The sequence below is a fragment of the Schistocerca gregaria genome, chromosome 6, assembly GCF_023897955.1.
Source record: "Schistocerca gregaria isolate iqSchGreg1 chromosome 6, iqSchGreg1.2, whole genome shotgun sequence".
NCBI lineage: Eukaryota > Metazoa > Arthropoda > Insecta > Orthoptera > Acrididae > Schistocerca > Schistocerca gregaria.
In genome coordinates this window covers 490,701,036-490,723,493 of record NC_064925.1, presented here as the reverse complement: position 1 = coordinate 490,723,493, position 22,458 = coordinate 490,701,036, and the positions used below count along the sequence as shown (strand labels likewise).

Sequence of the window (22,458 nt, the reverse complement as noted above, 5' to 3'; positions counted from 1 at the left end):
CATTTCCGACGCGGACAGCTTAACCCAAGAACTTGCGCATTTGATGGCTGTTTTTAAGGATAATGGATACTCTGAGAAGCAGATTCGTCAGGCTATGGAGTTTGGACCATCTCTGGAGGTGCATGAAGAGGAACATGGATCGGTGGCCTTTCTTCCCTATGCAGGAGGTATATCGTTTAAGATTGGACGAATTTTAAGGAATTTTAACATCAAAAGTGTGTTCCGACCGCCTTCTAAGATTAGGGCACTACTTGGCTCTGTAAAAGATGATCTGGGGCTTAGGAAACCCGGTGTATACAAAATTCCGTGTCAGTGTGGGAAAACTTACATTGGTCGTTCGATTCGCACAGTTCATGACAGGTGTGTGGAACACCGACGCCATACGAGGCTACAACAGCCGGAAAAATCGGCAGTAGCAGAACACTGTTTAAATGAGGGACACGGCATGAAATATGACGAAACGGTGGTAGTTGCCAACATTTCCAGTTTTTGGAATAGTGTTCATAAAGAGGCCATTGAAATTAGGTTGGCGGATAATTTAATCAATAGAGACAATGGGTTTCCTCTTAGCAGGACGTGGAATCCGGTACTATCCCGCATCAAGATTGAACGTTCTTCGGTGCGACCATGAGTGCGATATATCGTTGCCGCAAAGTTCTACCAGGGGCGGCGCCCCTTCCCTGTCTTGGAGGGCAGCAACTGTGACGGGCGGCGCACGCGCCGTGTACTGCACGGTGGGCTATATAATATGTCGTTTTGCAGCCGGCGTTAGTTCTCAGCGGGACTCATCAGCAAGCAGCATTCTCCTGAAGATGGCGACCAGTTGGATCGCCGAAATATCGAGTCAAGTTGATTTTAGGATCCGGCAGCAAACCCAAAGAGATTTTCAAGTGTGTGGATAAGTTGGGAATTTGGATCTGACGGGAGGCGTGCTAAGGTAGTCTATGCAGTTGTGATTGTGATGACCACTGTGTTCGGATGGCTTAGTGGTCAGAGCATCTACCTAGTAAGCAGGAGACCTAGGTTCAAATCCCTGTCCGGCACAAATTTTCAACTTCTCCCACTGGTTAAAATTAGTGCCCACTTGCAGCCAGTGTCTCAAATTCCTTTGGTCTTAATTCACAGTGGCTGCTGGGTCAAAATGGCATCTGTTCTTTCACACTTGTCTGAAAGAACAGACTCCACACAAATGAGACATTTTGCAAGTCATGAAAGTAAAGCAGGAAACGAAACCTTTATTAAGAATACTTATCTTGAAGGATCAGAGTATGTGATTGCTGTTGGGAAAGACGTAAAGCGTGAAGGAAAGCAGATGGTTCGCAATAGTGTTTACATAGTACAAAACTCCGTGATGTCTTTGATTACTACCATAGGTCCCATGGAAACCCAAGTGAATGTCCCCTCATATCATAATACTTACACCATTGGCCTGCATCGATAGCACAGTGGATATTTCGAGCATCTGTTTGCCTGGATGACATCATATCCGGACATGACCATTGGCTTGGGTGAAGCTAACATGACTCATCTGACCAGGTGACCTGCTTCCATTGATCTCAGTACAATATCAGTGATCCTCTGGTCACTGCAATCTTAACTGTTGATAGGGGTTGTCTGCTGCAGACCTCGACATTCAACAATGTGCACTGGACAGTGTTCCCTGAAACACTTGTGCCTGCACCATAATTGTATTCTGTCATCAGATGTGCTTCAGACATTGCCTATCATGCTTTAAAGGACAAGCAAGACTCCGACCTCTGTGTTCAGTGATGAGCTGTGGTTGTCCAGCACCTTGCTGTGTACTTATTGGTTCACTATCCTTCAACCAGTTTTCATTGATGTTCATGACAATAGCACACAAACCAACTTCAGTAGTTGTTGGGCTGCAATACTACCAGATGTTCAGTTCCACATTTGTGGAAGTGGTCATAATATTTTGGCTCATGAGTGTCTATAGTTATGGAAAGTTCTGTTGGAACAGTAACGACTCACCAAACAATAGAGTTGCTGAGTCATTTAAAGGCACATAAACTAGAATGGGACATTTGCTAGCTGTCAGACAAACCCTTTTTCAGAGCTGGATGATGTGTGTGTGTGTGTATGTCTTCTCCTTAAAATGAGATAGAATTCATCCATAATGAAGAGACATTGTGTTCAGGAAGATAAAAAGAGGTTAGCATTTTCTGTCTCAGAAGTTGTTCATACACTGTTTCAGTAATGTGCATTGCACTCTGAAAGTATGTTGTGAAATGAGATTTTATTTTTTCAGATTCTACCCCTAATTTGTGTTGTTTAAGTAGTGCTTTATTGTGTAATGTGTATTATTTAAGAGGTAAGGTCTATTATCCTTCTTAAAATTATTGGATCCAGTAATCATTTTTATTTCAGTGGACAATTTTTTTACAGTTTTTAATTCCGTAATAAAAAATACTGTTTTGAGATTTCTGTTTAATTTTTAATGTAACATTTAACTGAATTTGGGTCCTTGTTCTATGACCATAACTAGAGCTATAATTAATAATGTTTTCTTAAGGTGCATTGTTAGAGGTTCTCAGATGGCACAGCCATAATTCCCAACTCTTTAAGCAGATTTTTACAATGAAGCCAATTATTAGTTTTTAGTTATTATTCTTTTTTCTGTAGTTCAGATGTAGTGGTGAAATTTCGCTCAATTGATTCCCAAAATCATATTACCAACTAGGGACTGTAAGTACTTGCTGTTACGTGCTGATAATCATAACGAAATTATATCAGAATCCATTAGAGACACAGCAAATATCAAAACATAAAATTAATCAAACTTTCAGAGAAAATGTCACTTAATGGAAAAAATAAGAGTGGTCTAGCATTAATTGAATCAAACACTATAATTCAAAAATATTGGCGAGATAATATCAGCATGTACATGTCATTAATAATTTTGGAAGAAAGAGAACCAAGAACTAGTGAAGTACCAAAGAAAACAAAATTAAAATAGGTGTCATGCCCCATAGTCAAGTTATTTTAATAGTGATACATTGTCAGAAATAGTGGACAAAATTCTTCAAAATGCAGAAAAAAGAAAAGCAACTCAGGTAGACAGAATAATAATGACATTGTGGAGACCACTCAGCTGCACATATGTAAGCTAAAATTGTGGATTTAAGCCAGCACAGATACACAACTGCCTTACTGCAGTGATTTGACCATCAGTGACTTTCATCCTCCCAGAAGAATAGGTTGCTACATGAGTGTTTCCAAATTGGTAGAAGAGCTCTTCATTTCCAGGGCATCGCAGAACTGATCCTGTTGCAATATAGATAAACTTGTTTACTCAAAACCCGTTATAGTCAGCTTTCTTCTTGCTATGTTTCATATATTATTTTAGATGTAAGAATGTTTGACTATATCAGTATGATGATTTTTTAAATCTTTGTTTTTGTGAGATTCTAACTGCTATGATTACAGGTTTATAAGTTCACACTGAAAATATATATTATGGGAATTCAACATTTCACTGTTTGTAATGTATTACAGGTTCCACTCAAATTGGGGCGATGATTACTTCTCCTTCTGGTGTGCTGGTATCCTGTACATTTCCTTGAACAGCCAGTATTACTATGATCCTTCTGGTGTCCCTGAAGAAGCCAAGGCACAAGAAGTGTGGCTTGACAAAGTTTTATCTGGTGTGAAGCCAGGCAGAGCCGTTGTCTTCATGCACATTCCACCATTTATAAACAGTCCTGATGAAACAGACATTGGATACTTCTCACTTGCACCAGAACCACGCAAGAAGCTTCTGGATAAACTTTTGTCTGCAGGTTAGTAAGGCAAAATTAAACCTGTCACATTTTATAGTATAGTCACTAGGCACTAATGACTCTGTGAATGAGCGCAAGTTAGTCATGTTGCCAGCTTAAGTGATGCCACAGTCTCAAGTTAGAAATGCTGTCACAGGAGTTTGATTATCAGGAGAGGTATTGATGCTGAGATATGATTAATTATCATAAAAACTAGTTTTATTATAACTTTTGAATACACAATATTGCAGGCAAGATGTCAATCAATAGCCATTGAGGAGAGCTGTCGATTGGCACACATGCTTTATTGAGATTATTATGATCTGTCTGCTAAGAGAACAAAATTATAAAATGTAATAATTAATCACTTTACAAATAATTAACATAAAAAACAGTTCATGGAACAGCAATTTTTAGTATTAAGTTTATCACTCTACAGAAATATTATGTCTTCAAATGATTGGTGAGAAATGAGAGTGTTTAATGTTAATTACTGTAAGTAATGTCGTAATTTGAATATGACAAAAGTTAGTTAGGTAGTTTCGTGTTACATTGATCATTTGAATGATAAAACTTAATGATGTGGAACTTTCTGGATGGGATGAGAAGGCAAAACTGATTGTTGGCGATTGCACCAGACAAGATTTGAAAACCTGAGAGCATAAAGGTGGAATGTAGAGTCATATGCATGACAGAGATTACTAACAAAACATTGTACATGAGTTAATACGAGTGGAAAGCTATTCTACATTGTATGTGGTAGATGTGGGGGGAGTGGTAAAAAATAGACAGGTCAGTAAATAAAAGATATAGAAAATGAAACAGGGATGGAGAAAGGAATAGTTACTGAGAAGAAATGCTGAGACCTAATAAATTAACATAATTAAGACCAAGGACATGTTGTAACACCTGTTCCCACATGTGGAGTTCTGGGGGATGAATCTGGTGGCACGTGTGCTGAAACAGGCAGTAAGGTCACGTAAAACACACACACACACACACACACACACACACACACATACACACACACACACACACACACACACACACACACACACACACACACACACAAACTATTCATCAGTTACACTGTCAGGCGGGAAGTTTGTGATAAATAGCGAGTGCAGTATTGTTTCAAACCTTGTTGGTGAAGAAACTGTTGGAGTAATTGATAACAATGAGTTGTCTACAAATCATTTATTAAATATGAAAAAAATCATTTGAACTCTTTCTGTCAGCAGAGTTAATTTGGAATTGGAATGGCTGCTTATGTCGAGTGCAGGGTGCCATATTTGTGTGGTCCCTGTTGATCCCGTCAGTAGATGAGTTTATGTTTTGCATGGCTTTCACCTCAGTAGGAAAGGGTGTGCTAATAGAAGAAAATTGAAGTGGGGATGCACTGTCAGGAGTGATAAAAATACTCATTGTTACAAGTGTCAGAGCAGTGCCTTTTTTTAGAGAAGAGGGGACAGAAAGAAGTCAAGTTTTAAGAGAAGTTAGGATTGAAATTAACCCTGAGTTAGTGAAAGAAACCCAACAACATCATTCTGGCTTATTTCACTATCACAAACAGATGAAAGTTAAAAATTTTCATAAATCACTGGAAATTTTATTTCCACCCAATTTTATCTCAGTCATTCTGAAATGCCAGCTTTCTTTATTATATCAAAATATTGGAGGATTAAAGTAAAATTAATGAACTACTTATATGCATTGATTAATTGGTCATCAAAGCTTGTTGATATAATCTGCCTCTCTGAACATCATATGAACACTGGTGAAGATGTGTAAGTGTTGCAGGATTTAGGATAGCATCTCACATTTGTAGAGCAGAAATGGAGAAAGGAGCAGTTCCCATATTCATTAGGAAGTGTTATAAATTTAAGAACATGGACATTTGTAAGTTTTCCTAGAGCAGCACGTGGAAGCATGTGCAATGGAAGCAGAATTTTGTAATAAATCCTTCATATTAAGAAATGTCTAATGAGCACCTGCAGGGAAGTTTAATCTGTTCATAATTCATCTTGAAGTCCCACTGGCCTATTTAACAGCAAAAAACAAGGAAATAGTGGTTGCTGGAGACTTTAATGTAGATTCTCTTAACAATTCCTCCAATAAGAATTTATTATAGTAAGTAATACTATCATTGAACTTAATTCCTGCTGTAAACTTTCCAACTAGAGTAACTAACTGCTCACAAAGACCCTGTTGGAATGTTAGCATCACTGGCCAGAGAAAACTACTTGTGGTCTTATCTCTGATGGTGGGTGGTAGCAGTGCAGTTCACTCTATGACTCGAGTGTGTTATGTCGTGTATTCTGATATGTATCAAAGTGTGATGTGTTCTCCATACCTCTGTGTCATCTATCGTTAGCTATCACTGTGTACTGGAGTTCCATATTGGTAACCCCATACTTTGAATGAATGCTAAAATAGTGCAAATTTGTGCCACAACAATATGGATATCACACCCGCATTGTATTATGCTGACCGCAGTTTTGGTCAAACTCTTACATCCGTCGCTATTGACAGACATGAACAGTGCTCTGTAAGTTGGCCAAGTTATTAAAAGTGACAGTGATACTTCTCAAGTTGCAGCCTCCTCACACATCGTAGGGGCACAACAATACAATGCAATTGACAATCTACGTATTGACTTTGTAATGGACTCTACCAGTGTAACATCTACCTCTGCATTCTGCCAACATTTTCACGCTTTGGACTATGATCCATGCCAACTGCATCATGGCCATTATTGCACGCATCGGACACATTTCCACCTGATAGAGATGTTGTCTCATCCTTACCATGTGGCAGGCTATATATCCTCCGGTCCGTGGAGCCTGCTGCATTACCAACCACTGCCCACACGCAGTTCTCTCCATATTCCAACCACATCACTGAGTTGAACAGTCGACTGCTTCATGGCTCACACTACTGCCATTCCAATCGGACAACCCACACCTGTGGTTTGCGATTGTCGGAAGTATGTTCACCTCCAATGCTATTATTACGGGCAGCACAAAGTACGTCACTCGACTCAGTTAGCTTGGCACCCACACTGACATTTTCTATGACATCGTCCTGGCACCGCCACCTACAGACAATAGTGGGACTGCCAGAACAATGCTCTTACGAGGCCTCTCCTGGATTCCTGATGAGCAACTACACCAGGTACTTTACAGTGAACATTTACAGAGGGGACCCCGTCTGCATTGTGGTGGCATCTTCGCAGCAAAATAGACCTGTGCGGCCTTCCGTGACAAGGTGCTGTGGACGATCTGGAGTGTTAAATTCCCATCCCAGGTGCAGTTGACTTTACTTGCCACTAGTGATCAGTCTCCCGATGCCTGCATTTTCCTGACTGACTGCATTCTCGACATAAGCACAGCATCAACAAATCTCCCAACAGTGGTATGGATATGCACGCTACTGCAGTGTGCGCAACCTCCTGCAGTTACCAAGCACTCCTGGCCCCTCTGATGCTGATGTCACAGCTGCTACCAACACATGTGTTTACAAAAAAACTCTGCCCCAGCTGTCACTTCCAGTACATTGGCAGACATGCACACACAGTCTCACCTCTGTTGGTACAACGCCTGCTTCAGCAACACCGCACTCCTCCGTTGTCAGCCTTGTGACTACCCGAACTCCCCTCACAGGCCTCAAGAGGTGCCCCAAGCTGTGAACAATGAGTAAGGTGTCTCAACATACATAAAGTCCCACCTGGCTGCTGGATTCCAACGTTGCTCCAAACAACTGTCTGTACATCCTTGAGCACATCAGCAGACTACGTTTCCTGGTCGACACCAGATCGCAGCTCAGCATGGCACCTCACACACCTGCCTTACCTACGTCTGAAGACTCGTTCCTTCGCTTGACAGGTGCTAATGGCTCTCCTATCACTGTTAGGGGTTATCAGATGCAGACTCTAGACCTCAACTTTGCTACACCCATCATGAGGTAATTCATTGTCACTCCAATTACGCAGCCAGCCCGAGGTTCTGATTTCCTGCGGGACTTTCACCTTGTGCATATGGACGTGAAAGAGATGCTCACTCGCCTCTGACAGGACAGTGTGGCCCTGTGCAGCTGCATCTGAACAGCACAGGCAGAAATTTCAGAGGCTCACTCCACCTTCAAATGCCTTCATTCCTCACCTATCGCCTATGCTAGCAAGTCTGCAGCTGAGCCAGCACCTGCACCCAGTGTTGCCTCCTGCTGTGCCATGTCAAACCTCCACATCTCATCGACTGCTTTGTGCTGCATGGGCACGCGCCGGCTATGCCCGAGCAGCCCAGCTCCAGTCTGCAGCTGCCATCTGACGCCGCCGCCTGCTGGGCCGAGCCAGCGCCTGCATGCGGCACTGCTTGCCGTGCCATGTCCAAAATTCTGCAGCTCACTGTCTGTGTCACATGTGCGCAGAATACCATCTTTCTCGGGCAACCTGATTGCAGCCTAAAGCTGACATTTGATGTCATTTCTGCTGATTGGGACACCGACCTGCACACAGTCCACACTGAGAAACTCTCAATCAGTGGCTCCACCCTACATGATCTTTTATCTTGTGAGCCAGCAAAAATGACATGGCGCATCGCATTAATGCTACACCCTGCCCGCTGGTTGCTTGTTACCCCATCATCTACCCCCTAACCACCTCCACATGGCAAAGTCAGCAGTGGATGGGTTGTTACAAGCTGACATCATTTACCCACCAGATAGCAGCTGGGCCTCACGCATCTGTCTCCTCCATAAGGAGAATGGCTCAGCCAGACTTTGCAGCAACTATAGTGCCTCGAATGCTCACACAATCATGGAAAATTACCCAGTTTGTAATATCCAAGACTTTACATACTATCTTGCTGGCTGTGTAGGTGTTTGTAAGAAGACACATCTACAGATACTGATGTACAAAGATGACATTCACAAGACTGCCATAACCACATTTTTTGGATTGTTTGAGTTCCTTTTTATGCCTTGTGGACTAAAAAACGCTCCACAAACATGGCCGCACTTTACAGACAGTCTGTTTTTAAATTCTCTTTTTGTTATGTGTATCTGGATGATGTCCTTATTTTTTGATCAGGCATGGACTCACACTCTGCCCACCTTGAATGAGTTCTTATCACTCACGAAGCCAATGATGTTGTGTACTACAATGAGAAATGTCAACCTTCTTGGGCCACATGATTAACTCCTCTGGCATCTGCCCAACTCCAAGTGCATTGAGGTGATTCATAACCTACTGGCACCATGTGATTACTGTGAACTCCGGCATTTCCTCAGAACAGTCAGTTTCTATCACTGTCACTTGCCTCACACCAATCCCCCCCACAGGAACCCTTAACAAGGCTTTTCAAAGGCAACAGCCAGTCACAGGAAGCTCACGTAGACCATGGACATGTAGCACAACTTTCAAGTGACAGGGACGATCTGGTTCAGGCAGCCGTGTTAGCACGCCTGATTCCAGAAGTTCTCCTGTCCATCACCACTGATGCTAGTGATTTAGAGATTGGAGCAGTTCTTAAGCAACAGGTTGGCAGCTGCAGTCGACTCTTGTGCTTCTTCTCCCATAAACTGACCGAGACACAGCGCACCTGGTCAGTTAACGAGTGGGAGCTATTGGCCGATTATGAGCCTGTGTGATAATTTAGCGAAGATGTTGAAGGTAGTCCCTTTGTCATTTACATGGACTACCGACTCCTAGCCAGTACCATCTGTAGCCCACCCAAGAGTGCCTCCACCGTTAACATCACCTCAAATACATCTTGCAGTTCACTACGGACATCTGTCACATGAAAGGCACAGGCATTGTTGTTGCTTAATACTTGTCACGAATCAGTGCCATCTGGGTCACGCCAACTCGCACCATCTGTGCTGGATTAAGCCTTCTCCACCCTCATCATTCAGCTAAAGTTTTTCAGCTCACCCTGTCCTCTGTGACATGTTCCAGGGTGCATATGCCCACTTGTCCCAAACAGTTTCACAGAATTATTTTTGGCCTATTTCACAATCTCATCCGCCCCAGTGTCAAACCTACTACTTACCTTTTGACTGAGTGATACATTTAGCCCCATGTTAAGCAAGACTACAAGTTGTAGATGAGAACCTACACACTGTGCCTGCAATGTGATACCCACCCGGTGCACCCAGCCCCTACTGGGCACCTTCCAGATACTGAAGGGATGCTTCCAGTACATTCGTGTGGTTGCCCCTCTTCCCCCATCTGGCAGCTACCTCTACCTCCTCTCCATTGTTGACTGGGTAATATGCTGGGTAGATGATACCCCCATCCAAGACATCACCACTGAAGCAGTTGCCAGAGCTCTCATGTCTATCATGCACTTAAGCTGCCCTGCCTCCGTAACCATGGACTAAGGTAAGCACTTTGAGTCCTCGCTGTTTGCTGAACTCTGTGGCATTACTTATTGCAGAACAACTGTCTAAAACCCTCAAGCTAATGGGCTTTTTGAGAAGTGGCATCAGGCCATAAAGTCTACTCTTATGTGTCACGGGAGTGAGTACTTCCATGGGTTCTGCTGGGTGACAGCACAGTGCATAAACAAGGCCTCAAAGCCTCTGTTGCTGAGATTTTATATGGTGAGAGACTATCTCTCCCCAGTAACCATGACTCTTCTGACCCACCCCGCCTTGCTTCCCACCATGGTTGACAGCGTCTGGTGTCACATTGCCAATCTTGTCCTTGCAACTACTGGAAAGGCTGCTGACAATCTATATTCATATTGCCGGGTAGTTTGATAGAGTGACACATCCAGCCACTGTTCAGCAATCCAAACTGAGATTCAAATTGATTCAACGAAACTTAAAAAGTCTTAGCAGTAATCACAATGACTTGGATATCATTGCAGAGACTGATAACAGTGATATTTCAGTTATAAGTGAGCATTAGTACTCAATGAACTAATTAGTATATGTCAGCCATTCTGCATGATCTTTTGTTCTGCCTTCAGCAGGAGAGAAAAACATGTTTGTGGGGTGGCAATCTTTTCTGCGAGAGGTAGTAACTATATGTAAGTATTTTCAGCATAGAGGGTATAATAGAATTAACAGTAATGAACTCCTAGCAGGTGTGAACTACTAGCATCAGTGAATTATAAGTGGGGAAAAGAGAATTTAATAGTTTAATAGTTACAGGCCTCCTTGTGGTATCATGGACATTTTCTTTGACATTATTAATGACCTACTTGTTGACATAGACAGTAAATACTGCAATAAATATGGTTGGGTTAACATCATCCTGACTGAAGATATGTACATTGACATGCTGGCTACTGACTCCAGGCCAAAGAAACTAATGTTAATACTAGATCAGTTTAATTTAACTTTTCTTTTAATGAACCCAATAGAAAGGTCAATAGCAGCATTTCATGCACTGAAACATTATAATTAACATGTCTCACTTTAAGTACAGTGCATCAGGTCTGAAGCTTGCCATTTCTGACCATCGTGCTGTTCAGGTAGCAATACAAGCTAAAAACCATTATGTCAGTGGCAAAAAGGAGAAGAAAGTCGTAAAGGAACCACCCATGATGAAGACAATCTTGAAAATCTCAATGGTATTCTGAAAATATTAGATTGGTATTACTTTCAGTGAATTTGCTTCAATTTCTCAGGCCCAGAAAAACTAGGATCTTCTCAATATGCAGTGCTAAAGGATGGCAATAATTATAGAGTAAATGTAGAATTTAAGAAATATGTTTATTACAAAGATGTACTATTAGAAGGTAGAGGTAAATACGCAGCCATGGTGTTAAACTTTAGCTACACTGGCAGACTGCCTGGAAAGTGATAAATAGGCATAGAGACCATAAGGGCAAATCAGCCAGTAATTATATCGACTATAAAGGGAGTATCATCAAATTCCAAATCAGGTCGCAAATGTTTTGAAGGAGTACTTTCCTGATTTTGGGAATCGACCTGTGAGCATTTCAACAATCTCCATGACAGACACAAGAGCATTACAGTTAAACAAAGTGTTTACATGGGCCCAGTTAACAGTAAGGAAATAAAATACATAGTAAGATCACAAAAAAAAAAATCCAAATTCAACTAGCTATGGCAGGCTGTGTATTAGCACCAGCACATTAAAAAGTTGCATAGAAAACATGTATGATGTCTAATATCATGCCCATAGCAGTAAATGATGTAACTGCATCATGTAATTTTTCAAACAATCTAAAAATAATACAAATAACCCTGATTTGCAACAAAGCCGATAAATCTAAAACTATCAACCCATCTACGGATCTACAAAGATACTTTGAAAGCCATCATACGGTGTGTGGCGGAGGGTACTGTACACCACTACTAGTCATTTCCTTTCCTGTTCCACTCGCAAATAGAGCAAGGGAAAATGACTGTCTATATGTCTCTGTATGAGTTCTAATTTCTGAAATATTTTCTTTGTGGCCCTCACGCGCAATGTATATTGGCAGCAGTAGAGTCATTCAGCAGTCAGCTTCAAATGCTGGTTCTCTAAATTTTTTCAAGAGTGTTTCTCGTAAACAATGTTGCCTTCCCTTCAGGGATTCCCATTTGAGTTCCCAAAGAATCTCCGTAATGCTTACATGTTGTTCAAACCTGTGGTAACAATTCTAGCAGCCTGCTTCTGAATTGCTTCGATGTTTTCCTACAGTCTGACCTGGTACAGATCTCAAAAACTTGAACAGGACTCAAGAATAGGTTCAAACTATCGTCCTATATGCAGTCTCCTTTACAGGTGAACCACTCTTTCATAAAATTCTCCCTATAAACCAAAGTTGACTATTCTTCTTCACTACCACAGTTCCACATGCTCATTCCATTTCATATTGTTTTGCACCGTTACGCCCTCATGTTTAAATGACTTGACTGTGTCAAGCAGGATACTAGTAATGCTGTAACTGAACATTACAAGCTTGTTCTTCCTACTCATCCATGTTAACTTAAATTTTTTTTCACATTTAGAACTAGCTGCCATTCGTTACACCAACTAGAAATTTTGTGTTAGTTGTCTTTTATGTTCCTGCAGTCACTCAGTTTTGACAATTTACTGTACATCACAGCATCAGCAAACAACTGTAGATTGTTGTCCACCCTGCCTGCCAATCATTTGTGTATATAGAGAACAACAGTGGTCCTGTGACACTTCCATGAGGCACTCCTGATGATACGCTTGTCTGTGATGAAACTTCTGCATCAAGGACAACATACTGGGTTTTGTTACTCAAGAAATCTTCAAGCCACTCGCATATCTGTGAGCTTATTACATATGCTCATGCCTCCATTAACAGCCTGCAATGGGGAAATGTGTCAGATGCTTCTGGGAATCTAGAAACATGGAATCTGGCTGTTGTCCTGCATCCATAGTCCACAGTATATCATGTGAGAAAAGGGCAAGATGAGTTTTGCACGAGCGATGCTTTCAAAACTATACTGATTCATGGACATAAGTTTCTCAGTCTCAAGAAAGTTTATTATATTCAAATTAAAAATATGTTTAAGGATTCTGCAGCAAAATGAAGTTAGAGGTATTGGTGTGTAATTTTGTGGGTCCATTCTTTTACACTTCATATGTACTGGAGTCATCTGCTCTTTTTCCAGTCACTTGGGACTTTGTGCTATGCGAGTGATTTACAATCACAATTCTAGTCTTACCTGGATTTTCTAATATAATTGAGAAAGTTATTTCCACAAGACTAATGACATTCCTGATCAGTACAATCTAATATTTGAAAATCAGAATAGGTTTATGAAAACCAAGTCAACTTCAGCAGCTTCAGCTCGATTAATAGACAACTGCCATAGAGAACAAGGAGTATTTAACTTACGTGTTCCTTGATATTCAAAAAGCTTTTGATTGTGTCAACACCACTATATTACTGGACAAGCAGTGGAACCTGGGTATTAGAGGAACTGCGTATGAATTGATAAAATCATGTATGAACAACAGGAATGAATTTTTGTTGCTCAGAACAAACTGGGCTAATGTAACAACAAAAGTAATCAATTATTGAGATAATTATTTAACTGGATACATAAAAAATCTACTCACCAAGTGGAGGCAGAACACACACATAAGACTGTTGTGATTGGCAAGCTTTTGGAGCCAGTGGCTCCTTCTTCCTGTAGAAGGGTTGAAGGGAAAGGAAGAAGGGTGAAGGTAAAAGACTGGAGAGGTCTAGGAAAAGGGTGTATATTTTGAGTAAGTCCCACAGAACAGCAGGTCAGGAGAGATTTACTGTACGGGATGAGAAGGAAAGACTGATTGTTGGGGATGCATCAGACGCTTGCATATTACCCTGTTTTCCAACTTAAAGTTTTCAAATCTTGTCCCTTCTTCCTTCCCCTTTAACCCTTCTGCCTGAACAAGGAGCCACTGGCATTGAAAGCTTGCCAGTCACAACAGTCTTTTATGTGTGTGTTCTGCCACTGCTTGGTGAGTAGATTTTTTGTCTGTCAAATTAAATAATTTTATCAAAACAAACTGGGGGTCATTCAAATCCAAAATTACTGATATCAAATAAGAAGTTCCTCAAGGTACCATGTTGGGACTTTGCCTTTTTAAATTTATGTTAATGTGTAAAGTAATTTTCTCATAAATCTAAAAAAAAAATATTGCATGTGGACAATACATCAATCAAACACAAAGCTCATGACAGTCTGGAACTGCAGTAAAACAGTGTTACCAATGAAATAGTCAAGTATTTCAGTGAAAACCATCTAAATATTGTTTCATCAAATACTGCAGTAATGAAATATAACACAAGAAATTTCGGTATGAAATTACTCACGGGAAACAACACTGTAAGAAAGGAAAAATTCTTGGAACCTCAAGTGCGACATGCAGATAGCTTCCTAAGCCTGTAAGGTGTCTAAAAAGATATTTGCCATAAACATGAAGAGCAAATATTGTAAAGATATGTATGTGGTAAAAATTGGATATTGTTCATTATTCTAACCAGATTTAAATGCTGTAGAATATTAGTGCAAGAACGCAAAAACATTTTAACACTACAGAAAAATCTGTCAGAATTATTTGCAGTGCCAAACCCAGAGAATTTTGCCAGAATGTGTTTCCAAAATTAGGTGTGAATAGAATACAATAGAATAGAATAGAATCTTATAGTCAAATGACATGTTATATACAATCATTTGATTGAAACATTGGTGACTCATCAATGACTAATTCTGTGCCTATCTAAGTATGCCTTGAAACAAGACATGTTAAAATAAAGAATATGGATGCTCCCAGAAGCACATTACAACATAAAAATATAATTACATTTTTGAACATAAAAAGATAATTACATATTAGATTTGTTCCTGTTTCTTAAAAAATTCCACGGTGATCTCTAGTTTATAAATATAAACATACTGTATAAGAGCACATACTTCCATAAAAGTAGTATACATATATACATCTACATATTTAGATATATAGTTTACATGATACATAGTTTGTAAGTATGGACATGTATAAAAAGAACATATACCTCCATTAAAAGAAAACATATGCATACACATAGAATGTAAGTAGAAAAAACAGGAAAACAAAACAAATGTAGTATCTCCTACTTGTTCGTTGTTTATAAAATCATCCACACTGTAATAACATTTGCTTTTCAAATTTTTTCAGTGTTTGCACCTGTGGGTTGTAGCTTGCAGTCCTTAAACTTTGAACACATTTCATCGCTAAACTTCAAAGCTATGTAATATGGTGTATTTTCAGATAATGTTAGTCTGTGGTGAGCTAACATGTAATCTTGTTTGTGCCTTGTTTCATAAGCATGTGTTAAAGAATTTCCCTCAAAAAGATGTGGGTTTTTTTAGCTCAAAGAGAAGTGTTTTATACACAAACATAGAAAGAACTGTTAGGAAGTCATGGCTTGCAAATAAAGGTTTGCATGATTGTCTATTGTGTGTTCCAGTCGTACTTCTGATAATTTTTTCTGTAGTTTGAACACTCTGAGGATGCTTCCTTTTTCAACTCCCCAAAAAATTATGCCATATCTTACAACTGATATAAAATATCATGGTACACAATTTTCCTAACATCTAAGTCAGTTACGTTATTTAGAACACTAACTGTGTGAACAAAACTATTTAACTGCTGCAGTAAGCAACCCACATGATCAGTCCATATCAAGGTTTTGTTTGTGGTCACTTCAAGAAATGTAACAGATTCTGTAGTGACCAGTTCTCTGTTTTCATTACTTGACTGTGCTATATATTCAACAGTTTGTTTGGTCCTGAAGTGTACAGTTTGTGTTTTTGTTAGGTTTAGCTTCGTCGCATTATTATTTATCCAATTTTCTAATTCTTGAAGAGTTTGCTTCGTTTTCTGTGCTAACTCTTCAGTGTTTTTAGAGCAGACTACTGCTGTTGAGTCATCTGCATACAGAATCATATCTGAAGTTACCTTACCTGGCATGTCAATTATCGGGTGCACCTGTTTGTATTTTCTTCCAACTAGAGAAAGCTTTTTTGCCTTTATGTTGTATAACTACCCTCTGTTTCCTATTTTTGGGATAAGATGTGAACCAACGTAAAGATCCTTCATGGAAGCCATAAGAAGCTAATTTGAGGAGCAGCTGCTTAGGGTTATACCATATCAAATGCCTTACTGAGGTCACAGGAGATACCAGATACACTCTCCTTGTTATCGAGGCATGTGCTTATTTTAGTGATTCCCCCCCCCCCCCCCCTCCCTCCATGGACCATGGACCATGGACCATGGTCCTTGCCTTTGGTGAGGATGCTTGTATGCCTCAGTGATGTAGATAGCCATACCATAGGTGCAACCGCAATGGAGGGATATCTGTTGAGAAGTCAGAAAAACATGTGGTTCCTGAAGAGGGGCAGCAGCTTTTTCAGTAGTTGCAGGGGAAACAGTCTGGATGATCGACTGTTCTGGCCTTGTAACATTAACCAAAATGGCCTTGCTGTGCTGGCACTGTGAATGGCTGAAAGCAAGAGGAAACTACAGCTGTAATTTTTCCTGAGGGCATGCAGCTTTAATGTATGGTTAAATGATGATGGTGTCCTCTTGGGTAAAATATTCCGGAGGTAAAATAGTCCCCTATTCGGATCGCCAGGCGGGGACTACTCAAGAAGACATCGTTATCGGGAGAAAGAAAACTGGCGTTCTACAGATCAGAGCATGGAATGTCAGATCCCTTAATCGGGCAGGTAGGTTATAAAATTTAAAAAGGGAACAGGATAGCTTAAAGTTAGATATAGTGGGAATTAGTGAAGTTTGATGACAGGAGGACCAAGACTTCTGGTCAGGTGAAAACAGGGTTATAAATACAAAATCAAATAGGGTTAATGCAGGAGTAGGTTTAATAATGGGTAAGCCACTATGAACAGCATAGTGAGCGCATTATTGTAGCCAAGATAGACACAAAGCCTACGTCTACCACAGCAGTACAAGTTTATATGCCGTCTAGCTCCGCATGTGACAAAGAGATTGAAGAAATGTATGATGAGACAAAAGAAATTATTCATATGGTGAAGGGAGATGAAAATTTAATAGTCATGGGGGACTGGAAATTGATAGTAGGAAAAGGAAAAGAAGGAAACATAGTAGGTGAATATGGGATGGGGGTAAAGAATGAAAGAAGAAGGTGCGTGGTAGAATTTTGCACAGAGAATAACTTTATCATAGCTAATACGTGGTTCAAGAATCATGAAAGAAGGTTGTGTACGTGGAAGAGGCCTGGAGACACTGGAAAGTTTCAGATAGATTATATAATGGTAAGACAGAGATTCAGGAACCAGGTTTTAAATTTTAATACATTTCCAGGGGCCTGTTACAGAGGTTGCTCCTCAGTCTGCAAGATCTGGGCAGTCAGAGGGTGGGCTTACTGGTAGTTGGGAGCTCCAACATCAAGCGTGTAATGGGGCCCCTTAGGGGCCGCTGGATAGGTCAGGAGTCCACTACACACAGCAGGTGCCTACACGGCTAGCAGGGGTTGTGTGGCGTGGACTGGGCGGTTTTTTAGGTTAGATGGCCTCAGGCAAGTACAGAAAGGGCAACAGCCTCAAAGCGTGCGGGGCAAAGTCAGGACATGCGGGGACCAAGCAGCAATCGGTATTGTAATTGTAAACTGTCAAAGCTGCGTTGATAAAGTACCAGAGCTTCTAGCACTGATAGAAAGCACCAAAGCTGAAATCATTATAGGTACGGAAAGCTCGATGAAGCCGAAATTTTTACAAAGGCACAGGCGCTGTTTAGAAAGGATAGATTGCATGCAAACGGTGGGGGCGTGTTTGTCACTGTTAGTAGTTTATCCTGTAGTGAAATAGAAATGGATAGTTCCTGTGAATTATTAAGGGTGGAGGTTATACTCACCAACCGAGCTAGGTTAATAATTGGCTCCTTTTACTGACCTCCCGACTCGGTAGCATTAGTTGCAGAACAACTGAGAGAAAATCTGGAATACATTTCACATAAATTTCCTCAGCATGTTGTAGTCTTAGGTGCAGATTTCAGTTTACCAAATATAGACTGGGACACTCAGATGTTTAGGACAGGTGGTAGGGACAGAGCATCGAGTGACATTATACTGTGTGCACTATCGGAAAATTACCTCAAGCAATTAAACAGAGAACCGACTCGTGCAATTAACATCTTCAACCTACTGATCACAAACAGACCCAAACTTTTCGACTCTGGAAGTGCAGAACAGGGAATCAGTGATCATAAGGCCGTTGCAGCATCCCTGAATATGGAAGTAAATAGGAATATAAAAAAAGGGAGGAAGGTTTATCTGTTTAGCAAGAGTATTGGGAGGCAGATTTCAGACTACCTAACAGATCAAACTGTGAGGTATGGAAAATCCCACTGTGGTTCAACAACAAAGTTAGGAAACTACTATGAAAGCAAAGGGAGGTTCACTGCAAGTTTGAATGCAGCCAAAACCTCTCAGACAAAAAGAAGCAAAACGATGTCAAAGTTAGTGTAAGGAGGGCTATGCATGAAGCGTTCAGTGAATTCGAAAGTAAAATTCTATGTACCAACTTGACAGGAAATCCTAGGAAGTTCTGGTCTTACGTTAAATCAGTAAGTGGATCGTAACAGCATGTCCAGACACTCAGGAATGATAATGGCATTGAAACAGAGGATGACATGCGTAAAGCTGAAATACTAAACACCTTTTTCCAAAGCTGTTTCACAGAGGAAGACTGCACTGCAGTTTCTTCTGTAAATCCTCGCACGAACGAAAAAATGGCTGACACCAAAATAAGTGTCCAAGGAATAGAAAAGCAACAGAAATCACTCAACAGAGGAAAGTCCACTGGACCTGACGGGATACCAATTCGATTCTACACAGAGTATGCGAAAGAACTTGCCCCCCTTCTAACAGCTGTGTACCGCAAGTCTCTAGAGGAACGGAAGGTTCTAAATGATTGGAAAAGAGCACAGGTAGTCCCAGTTTTTTAAGAAGGGTCGTCGAGCAGATGTGCAAAACTATAGGCCTATATCTCTGACATCGATTTGTTGTAGAATTTTAGAACATGTTTTTTGCTCACGTATCATGTCATTTCTGAAACCCAGAATCTACTCTGTAGGAATCAACATGGATTCCGGAAACAGCCATCGTGTGAGACCCAATTCGCTTGATTTATTCATGAGAACCAGAAAATATTAGATACAGGCTCCCAGGTAGATGCCATTTTCCTTGACTTCCGGAAAGCGTTCGATACAGTTCTGCCCTGTCACCTGATAAACAAAGTAAGAGCCTACAGAATATCAGACCAGCTGTGTTGCTGGATTGAAGAGTTTTTAGCAAACAGAACACAGCATGTTGTTCTCAATGGAGAGACGTCTACAGACGTTAAAGTAACCTCTGGTGTACCACAGGGGAGTGTTGTGGGACCATTGCTTTTCACAATATATATAAAAGACATAGTAGATAGTGTTGGAAGTTCCATGCGGCTTTTCGCGAATGATGCAGAAGTTTCAGCATTAGAAAAGTGCAGCAAAATGCAGAAAGATATGCAGCGGATAGGCACTTGGTGCAGGGAGTGGCAACTGACCCTAAACATAGACAAATGCCAATGCCTGGCTGTGGCTAAGCCATGTCTCTGCAATATCCTTTCTTTCAGGAGTGTTAGTTCTGTAAGGTTCGAAGGAGAGCTTCTGTTAAGTTTGGAAGGTAGGAGACAAGGTACTGACAGAAGTGAAGCTGTGAGGATGGGGCGTGAGTCGTGCTTGGGTAGTTCAGTTGGTAGAGCACTTGCCCGCAAAAGGCAAAGGTCCCGAGTTCGAGTCTCAGTCCGGCACACAGTTTTAATCTGCCAGGAAGTTCCATATCAGCGCACACTCTGCTGTAGAGAGAAAATTTCATTCTATGTAAACATGGTTTGTCCATGTAGGTACTCAGGAAAACCTTCAATGTATTGAATTTTTTCATAAGGCATTTTCAGTCCACTTTTAGCTGCTATTTCATGGAGTTTTTTAAGGCAGTTAATTGCCTGTTCTCCGTTGTTTGAAAAGATCACTAGACTGTCTGCATAAACTAGAAATCATAAATAAATATCAACAATTATAAAAAGAATAGTTTGCTATTCATTGTGAAGATGACACTCTGAGCTGCAGACAGGCATAACAAAAAGACTGTTACACACTTAGTTTTCAGCCAAAGCCTACTTTAGAAAAGAAAGGAAAACACACACACACACACACACACACACACACACACACACACACACACACATGACTGCTGTAGCTGGCCACTTTAGCTGGCCTGAGATAACGATCATATGTGCCTGAGGTGTGCCTACTTCAGAAACAGAGAAGGAAATGTTGAGCATGGGTGTAATCATTCTACATGGTAGCACTCGCCCGCATATCATCCATCACACTGTCACTCTCCAGCAAATGTTTTAGAAGAACATAAATATGCACCCAAGTGTGGACCTGGCACCCATTGACTACCATCTGTTGAAAGAACAGTTGGCCAGAATGCGATTCAGCTCTAATGATAAGGTGAAAGATTAGGTTTAGTGCTTTCTCAAGGATATGATAATGAGCTGGTATGACATGGCAATACAAAAACAATCATAGTGTCTACAAAAATTCGCGAACCAAAATGGCGATTATATGGATAGATAGATAAATGTCCAGCTTTTAAAATGACATAAATTAAATATTATGGAAAACAATTTCTTTAATTTATAAAAAAAATAGTTCTTACTTTGGTATTATCCTTGCATATTACAAAATTGGTGATTCTAACATAGAATGCTAATGTTTAAAATGGTGCTGTATCTTTCTTATAGTTGTACATTCTTCACCATGAGCTTTTAACATCTAATAACTGGAATCTTAATTTTACAGGTGTTAAGAAGGTGTTCTGTGGTCATTTACATCGCAATGCTGGAGGGTTCTACAAGGATATGGAAATAATTGTAACTTCTGCAATGGGAGGACAACTGGGTTCTGATTTACCTGGATTCAGAGTTGTTAATGTCAAAAATGATACTATCACCCATACTTATTTTGATCTTGATAATGTTCCAAAAGAAGTCACAGTGTAGCAGTGTCAGTCTTAATGATAAGCTGTGTGAAGAGTTTGGATGAGACACTCATTGCAGTGCATTTTGTGGCAACCTTTCTCCAGAGGCTTTGTCAGTATATGTTGGAACATTTGCTTCTTTCTTTCTTTCAATAAGGTTAATTTACTTTGATGTTGACAAATGTAATCCTTGTATGTCAACATAAAAAAGAAAAAAGTAAAGATTATAAGGGGAGAAAAGTAAAACATATACATTAGAGAAAAAGTTAAATTTTTTACTAAAAAGGCAAAGTTTAAACATAATGTTAATGTAAACATTCTGTGGTTTACTATTCTATGCACAACTTTTAACTTCTTAATAAGTTCATACAAACTGTTATCAAGGTATTCTTTGTTTTATGTGATATCATTTCATCGATGTAAAGCTTCACTAGAGAACACCACAGTGTTATTGATCAGCAAAATACCTTACTTTCACCCTTTACACTTATGATCTGGATCTCCAAGCAAATTATATCTTACATTTTATTTTTATCACATTATGAATTAAAGTGTGTGTTGCAATGGGAAGTGATGTAAATGCATTTTACAAGGGAAGTAATCACTGACCATGAAACCCTGTATTTTATCATGCATCATGATGCCATTATATGCAGATCCTTTAGGCAAAAATAAAAAGTACTATTTTATTTGTTAATTTATGCTTTGCAAGTTACTAGTTAACTTACACACTACATATTCATACAGCATTATTCTTTCTCGTCTTTCACTGTGTGATTCTAAGGTGTAGGGAATGGTACAGTAAATGGGCTAGAATGATAGCAAAAGCATTGACTGAAATTAAGCTTAACAAGAGGTCAGACAGGCAGGTACTAAAGATGTTAAAGTATTACAAGATTCTCATAAAAGCTCAATGAAAAATAATGCTCGTATATTGCATCAGAATATCAGGGGATTAAAAAACAAAGTAGATGAGCTTCTTGTTTGTTTAGAAGATTTAGAGACAGGATGGCATAGGAGTACTATACCTGTCTGAACATCGTTTAGTTGCAGATATGGAAAAGGTAAATGTAAGTGAGTATAAGTTTTCAGTACACTATGGAGAGAAAGAGGAGCTGCCATATAGGTTAAAATTTATCATAGTGTGAAAAATG

General features: G+C 40.1%; 1 protein-coding gene across 1 annotated transcript in view; it reads left to right on the top strand.

The window, feature by feature from the left end:
• LOC126279075 (serine/threonine-protein phosphatase CPPED1-like) overlaps positions 1-22,001 on the top strand; it is a 124,792-nt gene extending 102,791 nt beyond the window's left edge. Inside the window, exons 5-6 of the mRNA XM_049979533.1 lie at positions 3,517-3,800; positions 21,127-22,001. Of these exons, the coding sequence (XP_049835490.1) occupies positions 3,517-3,800; positions 21,127-21,326 (484 nt within the window). The 3' untranslated portion in view covers positions 21,327-22,001. The remainder of the gene's footprint in view (positions 1-3,516; positions 3,801-21,126) is intronic.
• The last annotated feature ends 457 nt before the right edge of the window (positions 22,002-22,458 follow it).